Source organism: Corvus kubaryi, unplaced genomic scaffold (assembly GCF_017639235.1).
Source record: "Corvus kubaryi isolate FWS band 111438036 unplaced genomic scaffold, C.kubaryi_AGA036_p1.0 78, whole genome shotgun sequence".
In the NCBI taxonomy this organism is placed as follows: Eukaryota; Metazoa; Chordata; class Aves; order Passeriformes; family Corvidae; genus Corvus; species Corvus kubaryi.
The window spans coordinates 5,304,173-5,316,212 of record NW_024582065.1 but is presented as its reverse complement, the minus strand read 5'-3'; the positions used below and the strand labels follow the sequence as shown (position 1 = coordinate 5,316,212).

At 51.0% G+C, this 12,040-nt stretch overlaps 1 protein-coding gene and 1 long non-coding RNA gene across 5 annotated transcripts; one reads left to right on the top strand and one right to left on the bottom strand.

The window, feature by feature from the left end:
- Positions 1-66: 66 nt before the first annotated feature.
- Positions 67-5,997, bottom strand: LOC121676063. The gene is made up of 3 exons (XR_006020348.1): positions 5,572-5,997; positions 2,944-3,940; positions 67-1,039 (listed from the first exon to the last, which is right to left on the bottom strand). It is a non-coding gene; the product is annotated as an uncharacterized LOC121676063 (long non-coding RNA).
- On the top strand, positions 3,356-11,864 carry KYAT1 (kynurenine aminotransferase 1). 4 transcript variants are annotated; one of them, XM_042051991.1, is made up of 13 exons: positions 3,356-3,439; positions 5,663-5,721; positions 6,673-6,823; positions 7,117-7,266; positions 7,579-7,665; positions 7,775-7,903; positions 8,227-8,347; positions 8,970-9,046; positions 9,280-9,369; positions 9,699-9,885; positions 10,079-10,155; positions 10,334-10,420; positions 10,839-11,864. In XM_042051991.1, the coding sequence occupies exons 1-13, from the start codon at positions 3,356-3,358 to the stop codon at positions 10,905-10,907; spliced, it is 1,368 nt and encodes a 455-aa protein (XP_041907925.1). In that variant the 3' UTR covers positions 10,908-11,864. The 4 variants fall into 4 exon arrangements, with proteins under 4 accessions (XP_041907925.1, XP_041907927.1, XP_041907928.1 ...); XM_042051993.1 differs by lacking the exon at positions 9,699-9,885 and having other exon boundaries at positions 10,839-11,062; XM_042051994.1 differs by lacking the exon at positions 6,673-6,823 and having other exon boundaries at positions 3,407-3,439.
- Positions 11,865-12,040: the final 176 nt, after the last annotated feature.

Here is a 12,040-nt window from a genome sequence, read left to right as displayed (position 1 = left end):
TTTTACTTGTCTGACGCAATGGAAGACACTGGGCAGCATAATTTCTTTTTAAATTCACAAAGCATGTTTCAAAGACATTCGTTGTAATTTTATTAGTGTACAGGAAGCGGTTCTGAGTGGTTAAGCGCAGCCAATTTTAACTTGTATACACCAGTAATGTCTGTAACAGTAAAATAAGTGTGTCTGTGGCTTTCTAGGAATATTGTAAGTGTTGGCAACTTCCTGCAGGCACAGGCACAGGACCTGTACCAGAGGAGCTGGGATCCCAGTGCCAGGACACAGTGCTGTAGACTCTTATCAGCCCAGTGCAACAGCTAATTTTTTTTTTTTTAACTCAACGCTAATTAAGAATTGTACATGTCCAGATGCACTTATTAAATTAAAATGACCTGAAGAAAAAGAGGATTGTAACTTTCCTTGAGTTTTACAGTAAAAAGTACAAGGTCAGATGTGTCCTTTACATCACTGACCTCAGCCAGAAATTTCTGCTGAATTTCAAGAGGGCATTGAGGTGAAGTTTCATGATACTGTTGGACCAGTATAAAGTATAAATCCTGACAGAGAAGGTGAGGGCTTATGTCCATCCCTTTTTCTCCCTGCTCCTCCCTGCCCACATCTCTTTTTCCTTGAGCCAGTTCAACTCAGGGACCCGACAGAAAATTGGCCACTCTTCTGCCAAACTGGCTTTTTGCTAATATATCTAATCAAACGAGCTCAGTTCAGGGGCAAGCAACAACCAGGGAAGGCACAAGGCTGGTGGAGGACAGGGCAAAGAAAACACAGGAAAAAATGCCACTGAGCCATTCGATGGCTCAGGATGTGATGTGAACATTCTTACAGAACCAAGTTTTCTTTCCATCTGTTTGTTTCAGTGTTTGAGTTTAAAAGAAATTTAGAAACCAGAGTTTTCTTCTCCCTACACAGACATTCCCTCCTGCTTAATCACCTCAGGGATGCCTGAGGGATGTCGGTTTGGGATTGGGAATCTCTGGTATAGCAGATGCATCCGCTTCCTTTCCCCATGGCTCACTTTTTCCTGCTGTGAAAGGGAGACAGAAATTACTCACTCAGGAGACCTACACGACCTGACTCATCGGTGCAGGTAAAGCCCTGTCACAGAAAGAAGAGTAAGAGAGGGCGATTTTCTCTCAACACCTCACTGCAGCTACTGTCAGCTCTCAAACACTGATGGGGAGTTCAGCTCCGGCATCCCCGCACTGAAATCTGCTATCCCTGCCCACCCACAGCCCAGGGGTCGGGCAGTGCTGCAGGATCTGCTTTAGGTTGTGTCGTGGCAGGAGGCCTTTACCCTCTGATGGACCTTACACCACATCCCTTCTCTAATTGTATTAAGTCTGCAGGTTTAAATTTTTGGGAGGATTTTGACTTAAAAATTCATTTTTCAAAACGACCGAAGGCTTCACTCAAAAGGAAATTCCCTGCCCTTGCCGTGCTAAAGTATTTACAGCCAAACCACAAAAATTATGCCGCTATAGTTATGCCAGCATGAGCTTCCACCTGAACAACAAGCTGGGATACTTCCCCAGGCAGCCAAAGCCCTCGGAGCCCACAGAGCCTTGCCCGGTACGCTTTTCCCCACCAGCGTTGTAGCTCCAATCCTGCCTTCCTGCGGCCTCTGCGACTCCTCCCAGGAAGTCCCAGCCGCAGATGAAGCCTTTCGGGCAGAGAAAGCAGAATGCGTGCCAGGGCAGCCTGGGCGGCTGTGCCTGCCTTTGCAGCGTAAAGCAGCGCGGCCCAGCTCGATGTAAGTTGGTTTTGTCCCCGCTCTCCCTCTGGCAGCTGCTTTTTCCCCAGTGTCAGCTCCTGCTGGCGCTGCTGCTGCTCTCGCCCTGCACCCGCCCTGGTCCTGCACCCCTCCTGGGGCACATCCAGGGACACCCGTGTCCCCAAAGCCTCCCGGGTGCACCCCCGAGCTGCCAAGTGGGGGGCTTGGGGAGCACCGGCATGGAGGAGACGGCTGCGACCCGCGGGCTGGAGGCGGTGAGTGACCGGTCCCCGAGGTGACCTTCCGGCTGTCACCTCCAAAATCCTCTGCTCAGTCCAGTGCACCCTTCCAGAGTGAGCGGTGTCCCGGTCGGCTGCTCCCTGGTGCTGCCCCCAGCCCTGTGCAGAGCTCTTACACAGCTCTGTAGTTTGCTGCTATCTGATAAAGCCTTTTTTACTGCCACACTTTGATTCTGTCCCCTGCAGGGTAGGTCCCCTCATTCCAGGACTCCTTTGCTTTGCATCTCAAAGCAATGTCCCCCCACATCTCAGTGTCATGCGAGCACAAGGTGGAGATTTCACAGTCATGAGCAATATGATGCTTTGGCTTCCCATTTTTCCATACGTTGTGCTATTTTTTCCCACTTGGCAAAAAGATGTAAAACCCCACTGGTCTCAGCTGGCAGCTGCTTTGCACTTATTTTAGAAATAACAAAAAATGCAGACACTGGGGACTCACATCCTGCATGTAAGAGTGGACAGTGCCCTCAGGAGTACTGAGAGCTTATCTGTGGGCTGGTCAGCTTCAAACCTGTTTTAATTAATTTTTTTGGCACATGGGTAAATTAATTCATGGCTGGTCATAATAAAGGTCCATGCATCCTCCATCCTCATTGCTTTTATCTCAAGTACCTAACAAAAGAGTCACTTATTTTAGCTTAAATACTGAATGTTTAAGTGATGCTTAAACATTAGAATAGTTGAAGAAACCTGAGGCGAAGGAAGAGGCTGCATTTTAGGCACAGAAATTAATTTGTTTGGGGCCTTGAAGGAAAGATAATCACCAAAATCACTTTAGAGATAGAAGGTGACATCCTGTTAATTGGAATAAAACTTGTGACTAAATCAGAGCTGCAGCAGCTGAGAGGCCAGAGATTCTCCGTAAGGGCCAGGAAGGTAAAGGTGCTGCAAGGGAGGAAGGGTAGAGGCAAGACTTACCTGGGATCAATGACACTGGATGGGGAGCTGATGCTGAGTACCAAATTCCCAGAGGATGCCCTCTTGCTGGTGTCCATACCACTCTCCTCGGGGCAGAGGAAAGTGGGGGAAGCGTGGATTGGGAGAGAGGAGGCAGAAGTCATGGTTGCCCTTGTGATCCTGATTCTGTGTGTCATGGGCACAAAGTACAGCCCGAGCACTGCTGGACATTGCAGTGACAACACACAAAGCAGCTTATTTTGCCTTTTCCTCTCTGTGGCAGAACAACCTCCACTTTGGGTCTGGACCTGCCCCATCCCAGGTACACGTTTTCTTTAACCCTCGAGCCCTCAAGGGTTGTCTCAGCCCTCTCCTTTGTCTCCGGGGAATTGCAGGTCTGTGCCTATAGGAGTGAGACAGCAGGAGCCGTGGCATGCTCAGGAGAGCAGGACCATCCCTGCGTCACTTCTTGCTGGAGAGGAACAGCAGCGTTGGACATAGATCGTGCTCCAGAGAGGTATGGAATGCCCAGTGGGACTGTTCCTGGCTGGCAGCCTGCCCAGGGCCACTCACCTTGGCAGCAAGAGCAGACAGAGCACGTCAGGAAAAGCCACTTTGGTGCAACTTCCTCTGTGCCTGCTTATTTCCAGGGAGCGTGTTTAAAGGATCCTCATAAGCAAGGGGATATCCTTCATAGAGGAGAAGGCTCCTTGTTTGTGGCGTTGCTTCATCTGATGGTCTCTACTATAGCCTCTTGGCTTGTAAAGTACTTGGAAAATATCAGCATCCCACTCAGAGATCCCCACATGCAGAGCAAGGCAGTCACGCACAGACACCAGAGTCAGTGGTGGAAGATCATGGATGCCAAGTCTTCTGCATTGGCATTCAGCTCTCCTGTGTGGCTGCCAGGCAAACTGCACCTGGAGAAACACATCCTTCTGTCTGGGGACCAGAACAGGCTGAAACAGATTTGAGGTCCTGAGCCTGTGTTGCTCTCCATGGCAGCATCACATGCAGGCTGGGGATACGATGGGATGGAGGGGCCATCAGAAAAAGAAAATATTTGTTATTTCTGTTCCTGAAGCAGACAAGGCCTTTCCTCAGAACTGGGAATTTAAAGGCTTGAGGCACCTTCTTCCCACCAATCCCCATGACACTTGTTCATCTGTTAAATTCTCTGGCCTGTGGCCTGCAGCAGCCTCACCTTGCAAGAACAGCACTGAAGCTGTTAATATTTCACCTCCAGCTATCTTTTATTTCCCAAGCCACAAATCCTTCTGCTCCCACCCAAATCAGCTCAGGCACCAGGTCTTGTGACTGTAACAGCCATGAGCTTGTGCAAAAAGAGCAAAGCTGGGCTGAGGGAGAGGAGAGAGGCTGCCCTGGAGCCAGTGACTTCTGCTTGCCCTTGGCTGCCTGCCTGGCACCACGGTGGACCAGAGTCCACCTGGTGCCCTCTGAAGCACAGGGCTCTGGCTCCTCAACAGGGTGTTTGCAAAGATCCCCGGTAAGGCCTGAAGCTGTATAAAATCTAAGGACCTCAGCACAAAATATCCTTGGGGCACTACCCAAATTCAGGTGCAGTGCTGTGGGAACAGCAGAGGGGAGCAGGCAAGTGGGGAGTTCCTGCTGCAGCTGAGTGTTGGGAGGAGGCTTACCTGGTATCCCCCCCCCACCATCCTGGCACAGCAGAGCACAGACCCCCTCACACCCCAGCTCTCCATCTCACCTCAGCTGCTTTCATATGCCTTCCTTCTTTCAGTTCAAATGTATTTTATTTGCTGTGGTGACAATGGTTTTCTTGACTCATTGCTTTAGGGCTGCCCTCCTCATGCCCCCACGCTGGCTCTTCATGGTGCACTGAGCATCATTTGTCTCCAGTTTCCAGCCCCTTCCCTGTCTGGGTACCTTTTTCCTGCACTGCTGAGTTATTAAACTCTGCCTCTGCCACTTTCCATCATCTTCATGATGAATTCCCCATCAAGCATATCTAACTTTCTCCCACTATGCTTATCCATCTGGAAGGAGGGTTTTGCATTCAATGTTTCCTACTGTCTTTCTTTGCACTCCTCTGAGCCATGATGTACATGGAAATTGCAAACCACTCACGGCATGGTACCTCAGTGTCTCTGTACATCACACTGACCTCTGGGCTGGTCTCTCTCTTGCCTGTACCTAGTTACTTCTTGGGTTTGACATGAACTTGAAATACAAAACCCTGCACATTCTATAGCATCTAGAGCAAGCCCCCTCACCAAGCACTTCATTGGGACAGAAGAGTATCTACTTCTGCTATTTCATAGAGCAGCATGGAATAAAATAGTTTGTTCTTCTAGGAGAAGGGGCCATTTCATGGCTTGTAGAGTAAAAAGGTCTTTCCCATGAAGATGGAGGGGTTATGGCAGGTAAAAGCCTACGGTCTGGGGTCCTTGGCCTGGGTGTTACAGCCTGGCTGACCTTGACCCCATGACTAATCCCAACAGGTTTAAGGCATTGCCACCTCCCTAGTGAGTGTACAAAAGCTTCTTTTGTTCATCTCTTTTCCCAATTCTTGTTGAAACTTGTAAGTGAAAGCAGAAACCACTGCAACAGCATTACTGCTCTAAGGTCAGTCAGGAACAGCCCATGAAACAATAGTGAAAGGCACACCTTCTGTTGGGAAAAACTTCCCCAGGGAGGCCACAGCCCCTTTGTGGCCTCATGAGTAAAAGCTTCAAACTCGCTTTCTTTCTCTCTGCAGGCAAAAATGTCCAGGCCAGTGCAAGCTCGGAGGCTGGAGGGAATAGATAAAAATATCTGGTGAGTTAAAAGAATATCTGGTTTACCCAGGTGGTAGATGTGGTTTTAGGGATCCTAAAATCAGATTGAAACCACAGCAGCCACACAGCACAGAGCAGAAGTTTCCCTTGACTGCTTTGTATATGTTCAGGAAGCACAACAGAGCAAGTTTGTCCTGGAAGACTTTACCCTGAGTCAGTTCTGTACCTGCTGCTCTCACTTTATGCTGTATCAGGTATTTTGCAATACCAGGCAGGCAGAAGCATCACCCTCCCTCTGACTCATCCACCCAAATGATCCCAGTGGCACCCAAATCTGAGCCAAGTGTTTGCTGCACACTGGCTGCCGCCTGGCACCTGCTCCAGGCTCACCCTGGGGCACTGCAAGCAGAGAGGCAGGTGAAGGGCTGCTGCAAATGCCATTCCCATCCTGCCAGACACAATGTGGCATTGGGAAAGTTGCATGTTGGAAGAAGAGATTTAAATGGTCTTTCCCCAAGTTCCGTGCTGTGCCTGGGTTCAAGCTACAAACTGCCAGTGAGCTTCCTCTTGTTAGGTTTGAGATGAGCAGCGAGTTCAGCCCACCTTGCCCTCTGCAGAGGCCTTCACAGTGTCTAGTTGCTAAATTTTGCAGAGCTGGTATGAACTTGAAAACCTCCAAGTCCCCTTCTGCTCAGTCCAGTGTGATCAGAAACACCACAGGCTTTCAGCTGTGACTACACACTGACCACAGGAGCTGTTTCCTGGGAGAATAAATTAAAACCATTCCCCCAGTGCAATAGTTCATCACCCTTGGTTTAATTGCAACAGGTCTGAAATGACCTGTGCTTGGTCCTGCCTGCCTGTGAGCAGCAGGATGGCTCTGCAGGAGGGACACCAACCCCACTCCCTTCCAAAGGGATGCTGCGAGCAGACCCAGTGCCAGCACACTGCCCAGACCCTCTGAAAGTGCTTTTCTTTCCCTTCTCTCCAGGGTGGAGTTTGTAAAACTGGCTGCTACCTACTCCAAGGTGAACCTGGGCCAGGGCTTCCCCGACTTCCCTGCACCAGACTTTCTGACAGAGGCATTCACGAGAGCCCTCGGCGGGGGGAACCACATGCTGCACCAGTACACCCGTGCCTTTGTGCGTGGACAGATCTCCCTCCCCAGCACTACCCCCTCACATCCATCAGCCCTGACTGCTTCAGAGCTCATCAGGCAGCAATAAATGGAAAAAAACATGAGGCAAAACACATCCAGCCTCGACCCATGCCCACTGTTCCCAGGGCTGTAACTCCCTGCTTTACTGGGATGTTTGAAGCAGCTGGGCTGGAAGATGTCTCACAGGGCTCTTGGCTTCCCAGCCCCCTTCCAGGGGTTTGTCCTTGGTTTAGGAGTCTTCTGCAACTCAGTTCCCACCCTCCTCTCACCCCACAGGGCCACCCACCTCTGGTGAAGGTCCTAGCCCAGTTTTTCGAGAAGCTGCTTGGACGAGACGTGGATCCTATGACCAATGTGATGGTGACTGTGGGGGCATACCAGGCCCTGTTCTGCTGCTTCCAGGCTTTAGTGGATGAAGGTGATGAGGTAAGCCAAGATTTAAGCAGGCTGGTTTTCATTGTCCTTTTCCAAAGCAAAACCAGTTTTATCCCCATTCTGCAGTACTTGAGCTTCCAAAGGAAGAAATCTGCTGCAGAGCACTGCTTCATTTCTGCATAAAGCAAAAGGACCCTTTGTCCTGAGTGGTGGTGTCCTTCCTGACACTCCCCACAGGCAATGCAGGTTCTCCATTACAGTAATTAAGGGATTAAAATGTCCTATCCCTCCCATTGCTCTCTGCACTCCTCAGGGAAGGTCTGAGCAGGACCAGGAGGATGCTGACATGTCCCTTTCTTCCAGGTGATAATCATTGAGCCCTTCTTCGACTGCTATGAGCCAATGGTGAAAATGGCTGGTGGGACACCTGTGTTTGTGCCTTTGAGACCGGTGAGTGGGTGGAGAAGGGAAGAGTCACAGCACAGTCAGCAAGGAGGTGAGTGGTAAGGAAAGTGCAGAGGTAGCAAAGCAAATCAAGATTCCCCTGTGTTCTCTCTAGAATCCTCCAAAAGATGGAAAATTGATGTCTAGTGCAGACTGGCAGCTGGACCCAGCTGAACTGGCTTCTAAATTCAGTGAACGGACAAAAGCCATCGTCCTGAACTCACCCAACAACCCTCTGGGCAAGGTAACACCGCTGGCCATGCTGGGCCCTGGAAGCTGCTGGGGTGCTGCAGCCACATTTGCAGTGCAGCAGTGACTCAACTTTCCTTGCACACGAGGGAAGTGGGTGTTGTGGGGGCACCACACGCTGTGCTCAGTCGCCTGGTGTTTTTAAGCCTTTTGTGCCAGCAGTGCTTTTGCCCTCTTAGACCACTGCAGCCAGCTCCTGCCCACCCTGGCATGGGAGATGGTGCCAGGAGGATACACAACCTTCAGGGACAAGCAGGGACAGGCAGGGGCTCAGAAATGCCCATGCTGTATCTGTGCTGCACTCTGTGCCTGCTGCAGGTGTTCAGCCGTGGGGAGCTGGGGCTGATTGCAGAGCTGTGTGTGAAGCACGACGTGCTGTGCATCAGCGACGAGGTGTACGAGTGGCTGGTCTACGACGGGAAGCAGCACATCCGCATCGGTACAGGCAGGGCCGGGCTGGGGGCTGCTCGGGGCCGGGAATGGGGATTTCACTGGCACCCGCTGGAAATCCCAGGGGCTGCCTGCATGCACAGCTTGTACTAGGCATGAATCCCCGCTGGAAGTGTTTTGTTGTGCTTCAATCTCAACCTCCAAACCAGGTCCTAAACAGAAGCCCTGACTTCAGAGCAGTCAGAGAGGAGATCTAGAACAAAAAGCCCCTTGGCTCCAGCAAAACTGATGGTTTTCCCATGCTTTGTAAAGCCACAGTTTTCTGAGTGTCTATAGTTTCAGGAAATACATTTCAACACGATTTTAGCCTGTTCTTCCAGTTGCAGTAACATGCCATCACCTTGATGCAGGGTGATGGTGCTTGGCATCTGCGGGAGCCCCTGGGGCTGAGTACATGCCTGTGAAAATGTTTAATTAAAAGAAGATCCTCTTGAGAAACCTGGCTGCCTGCTTGGGATGTGCTTTGAGGCTCATCCAGGTGAAAGATGTGCTGTGAACACAAGAGATCACCATGGATTATAGTGGGCAGAGAGCTCCCACGTGCCATTAATGCAGCCCAGAAAGGAGCATGCTGAGCTCTGCCATTGGGATTTCTCTCCTTTCATTGCCAGCCAGCTTACAAGGGATGTGGGACCGCACGGTGTTCATCGGGAGTGCTGGGAAGACCTTCAGTGCCACTGGATGGAAGGTGAATACCCCATGTGGCACCTCGTTCTGTCCCCATCCCTGCCCCTTTGCCATAGCACAGCACCAGGGACACTGTGGCCATGCTCAGCTTTGAGCCTCAGGGTCTGAAAGTACCAAAGGTGCTTTATGGAAGTTCTGTCTGGAAAATACAATGAAACCAGCACAGGCAAAGAAAGGGGAGCCTGAGCAGGTACCCAGAGACTCACCACCTTCCTCCTCCTCTCCTGGCCACAGGTGGGCTGGGTTGTGGGACCCAACAGGCTGCTGCAGCACCTCCGTACTGTGCACCAGAACTCAGTGTACCACTGTGCCACAATTGCTCAGGTAAGGCAGCTCCCTGCACCTGGCCCTGCAATTCCCAAACCCCCAGAGCAGGGGTAAGAGATGGTCCTCTTGCTCACAGCTGACCTGAAAGGCACACACAAGTGATTTTCCCTGGAGAGGCTCCTTCCTCTCTGTCTACAGTTGCCCCATATCAGGGAGAAAGGGGAGTGTCCAGCCTGCCTGGGGTATATTCCTTATCTTGCATTGACAAATCTAAGGGGCAGTTTGGAGGGGCTGGAGGCAGAGAGCTCTGTGAATTGCAGGAACTTCAGTTCCCAAGAAACCCCTGACCATCTTCCCACTGGGCACTGGCTCCTCTCTCCTTACAGGAGGCTGTGGCTCAGGGTTTCCAGAGGGAGCTCATGCTCTATGGAAAACCAGAGAGCTACTTTGTCCAGCTGCCCAAGGAGCTGCAGCAGAAGAGAGACTGGCTGGTCCAGAGCCTGGATGGTGTGGGGATGAAACCCATCATCCCTGAGGGCACCTACTTCCTGGTGGCAGACATCTCCCAGTTCAGTGAGTCACCTGCGGTCCTGCCCAGGTGGGCTGGGTGTGGTACTACTGGCAGGGACAGGAACCTGCATAAATCATCATCAAAGCAGGGATGGACTGCATGTTCTCCATCCAAGCTGCAAGGATGTGGGTTTGGGACTCAGCTAAGGCACCTGGCAGCTGCCCCAGCCTCTGTCCTGCTGCGCTTCCCCTCCAGAATCTGATGTCCCCGAAGTCCCCAACTCAGATGAGCCCTACGACTACAGATTTGCAAAGTGGATGGTCAAGAACAAGGTAAATGGGTCTGGCTCTTCCTGCTGCCTTTGCCCTGGGTGGGTTTGTACCCACTGTGCTGGCTGTGCCCACCCAAGCTCATGGTTGGGGGGTGTGGAGTTCACCCACACTGGGACACAGCAGGCTGCAGGCCAGCCCCAGAGCAGAAACCTCTGCTCTACATGCTTCCTCTTCCCAGGGACTTGCTGCCATCCCGCTCTCCGCTTTCTACAGCGAAGCCCACAAGAACAACTACACCAATTTCATCCGGTTCTGCTTTGCAAAGGTGAGATACATGGCAGCACCAAGGAAGGCAAGGTTGGGAGTAATAATCAGGGCTGGTTTAATGAGAGAAATGCCAAGAAGAAATGCAGGATGCTTTGGGTATTGGAGCCCAATCATGGCATTGCAGCTGGAGCAACCTCTCCTGCAGACACACGAGCTGAGCTGGAGCAGCAGGTGTGCCAGGGCCACCCTAAACTTTGTCCTGTCAGCATCCTACATTTCTTGGCCAAGGCAGGGACTTTCTAGGTGTCCCTTTAGCTGCCCAGTGGCTGTGCCTGTCCCACAGATGGCTGTGCCTGTCTCACACTGAACCTGCAATGCTCAGGAATGAGAACAGGACTTTTGTACCAACAATGGCTGCAGTGAAGGGAAATGGGATTTGGCTGAGACCCACTGACCAAACCTGTGGTATTTTTTAGGAGGAAGCTACACTGAAGGCAGCAAATGACATATTGCAAAAATGGAAGCAGGAGAAAACCAGCTCCTGAATACACTGGAGAGAGAACCAGACTCTCCTTGATCCTCATCTGCCCTGACTGCTCTTCTTCACTTGTCTACAAACTTTGATATGTTCTTACTTCTGTGCTTTCAACAACATTTTCTGTCAGACAAATGGTTAAGTTTTTCCAGGCCCAGGGCCTGGGGGACACTTTCAGTCACTGTGAAATGATTGCAAGAAATGAGACTTTGTGTGCACTGACAGTATTTGACATTTCTTACAAGTAAAGACTCTGCTAATCAGTTCTGGGATGTGTCCAGCAACACACAAGGTAAGGATGGCTCCTGGGGTCTGTCTCACCACCAAATTCTGAAAAGGTGTTTCAGGACCTACCTTTAAGGCTGTGCTGGAGGGTTAGTATGGCTTGTCTTGCTCCACATCCCCACTCAGGGCAGCATTTCCACTGGCACTCACATTCCCACAGGACTGGACAGTATCACCAGCCATCAGTAAGGTGACTCTATGATCCTAACTATAATAAACCCAGTGAAATTACATTTCCCATCATAAACTATTTTCCCACTATTTTTTTCTGTGCATCTCTGGGGAAGATGACCACACAATTGGTTTCCCCCCAGGAAACAGGCTTTCACCAGTAGCCTGGCTATTGTCAAACCTTCCAAATTACTCTTGGGACTTTTTCAGGGCTTGGCAGCATTGTCCCAGCTGCAGAGCAAAACCTTCAGGCCTTTGACAAGTGCACACAGTGGCAGGGGAGGACAGGCACCGTAGCCTTGGCTGCTCCTGCTGTGGGTGACCACCAGAACCTCCCATCCACTGGGCTGGTGGGGTAACATGAGCGGTGCTGAAGAGGTAATTCTTGCATCAGTGTCGATTTCAGCCTGGATAAGAGTGTAAACCACCATCATCAACCATGTGGGAGTCAATGCAACAGACTGTGATGAGTATTTGTAGCAGTTAAATTATTAAAGTGGATTTACTGCAATCATGGAAGAGTAACTGTCTCTGTAATGACTGCAGGACTGATGGAGCTCTCCTTGAGAGCTGCCTCACCTGTGCTGGATCCTGAGGCAGTGGCTGCTTGTCTCAGGCTGGTGGGGAGACCTCTGCAGGTTTTCCACATTGGGCTGCATCTGGCGGTACCAATCCCCTTGGAGGCAG

Excerpts from the sequence above, each read along its gene's own strand:
- KYAT1 (XM_042051991.1), top strand. The coding sequence starts at position 3,356 with ATGCTCAGGAGAGCAGGACCATCCCTGCGTCACTTCTTGCTGGAGAGG. Across the intron at positions 7,267-7,578 it reads TAGTGGATGAAGGTGATGAG|GTGATAATCATTGAGCCCTT; the intron begins GTAAGCCAAGAT and ends CCTTTCTTCCAG. Across the intron at positions 10,421-10,838 it reads TCCGGTTCTGCTTTGCAAAG|GAGGAAGCTACACTGAAGGC; the intron begins GTGAGATACATG and ends GGTATTTTTTAG.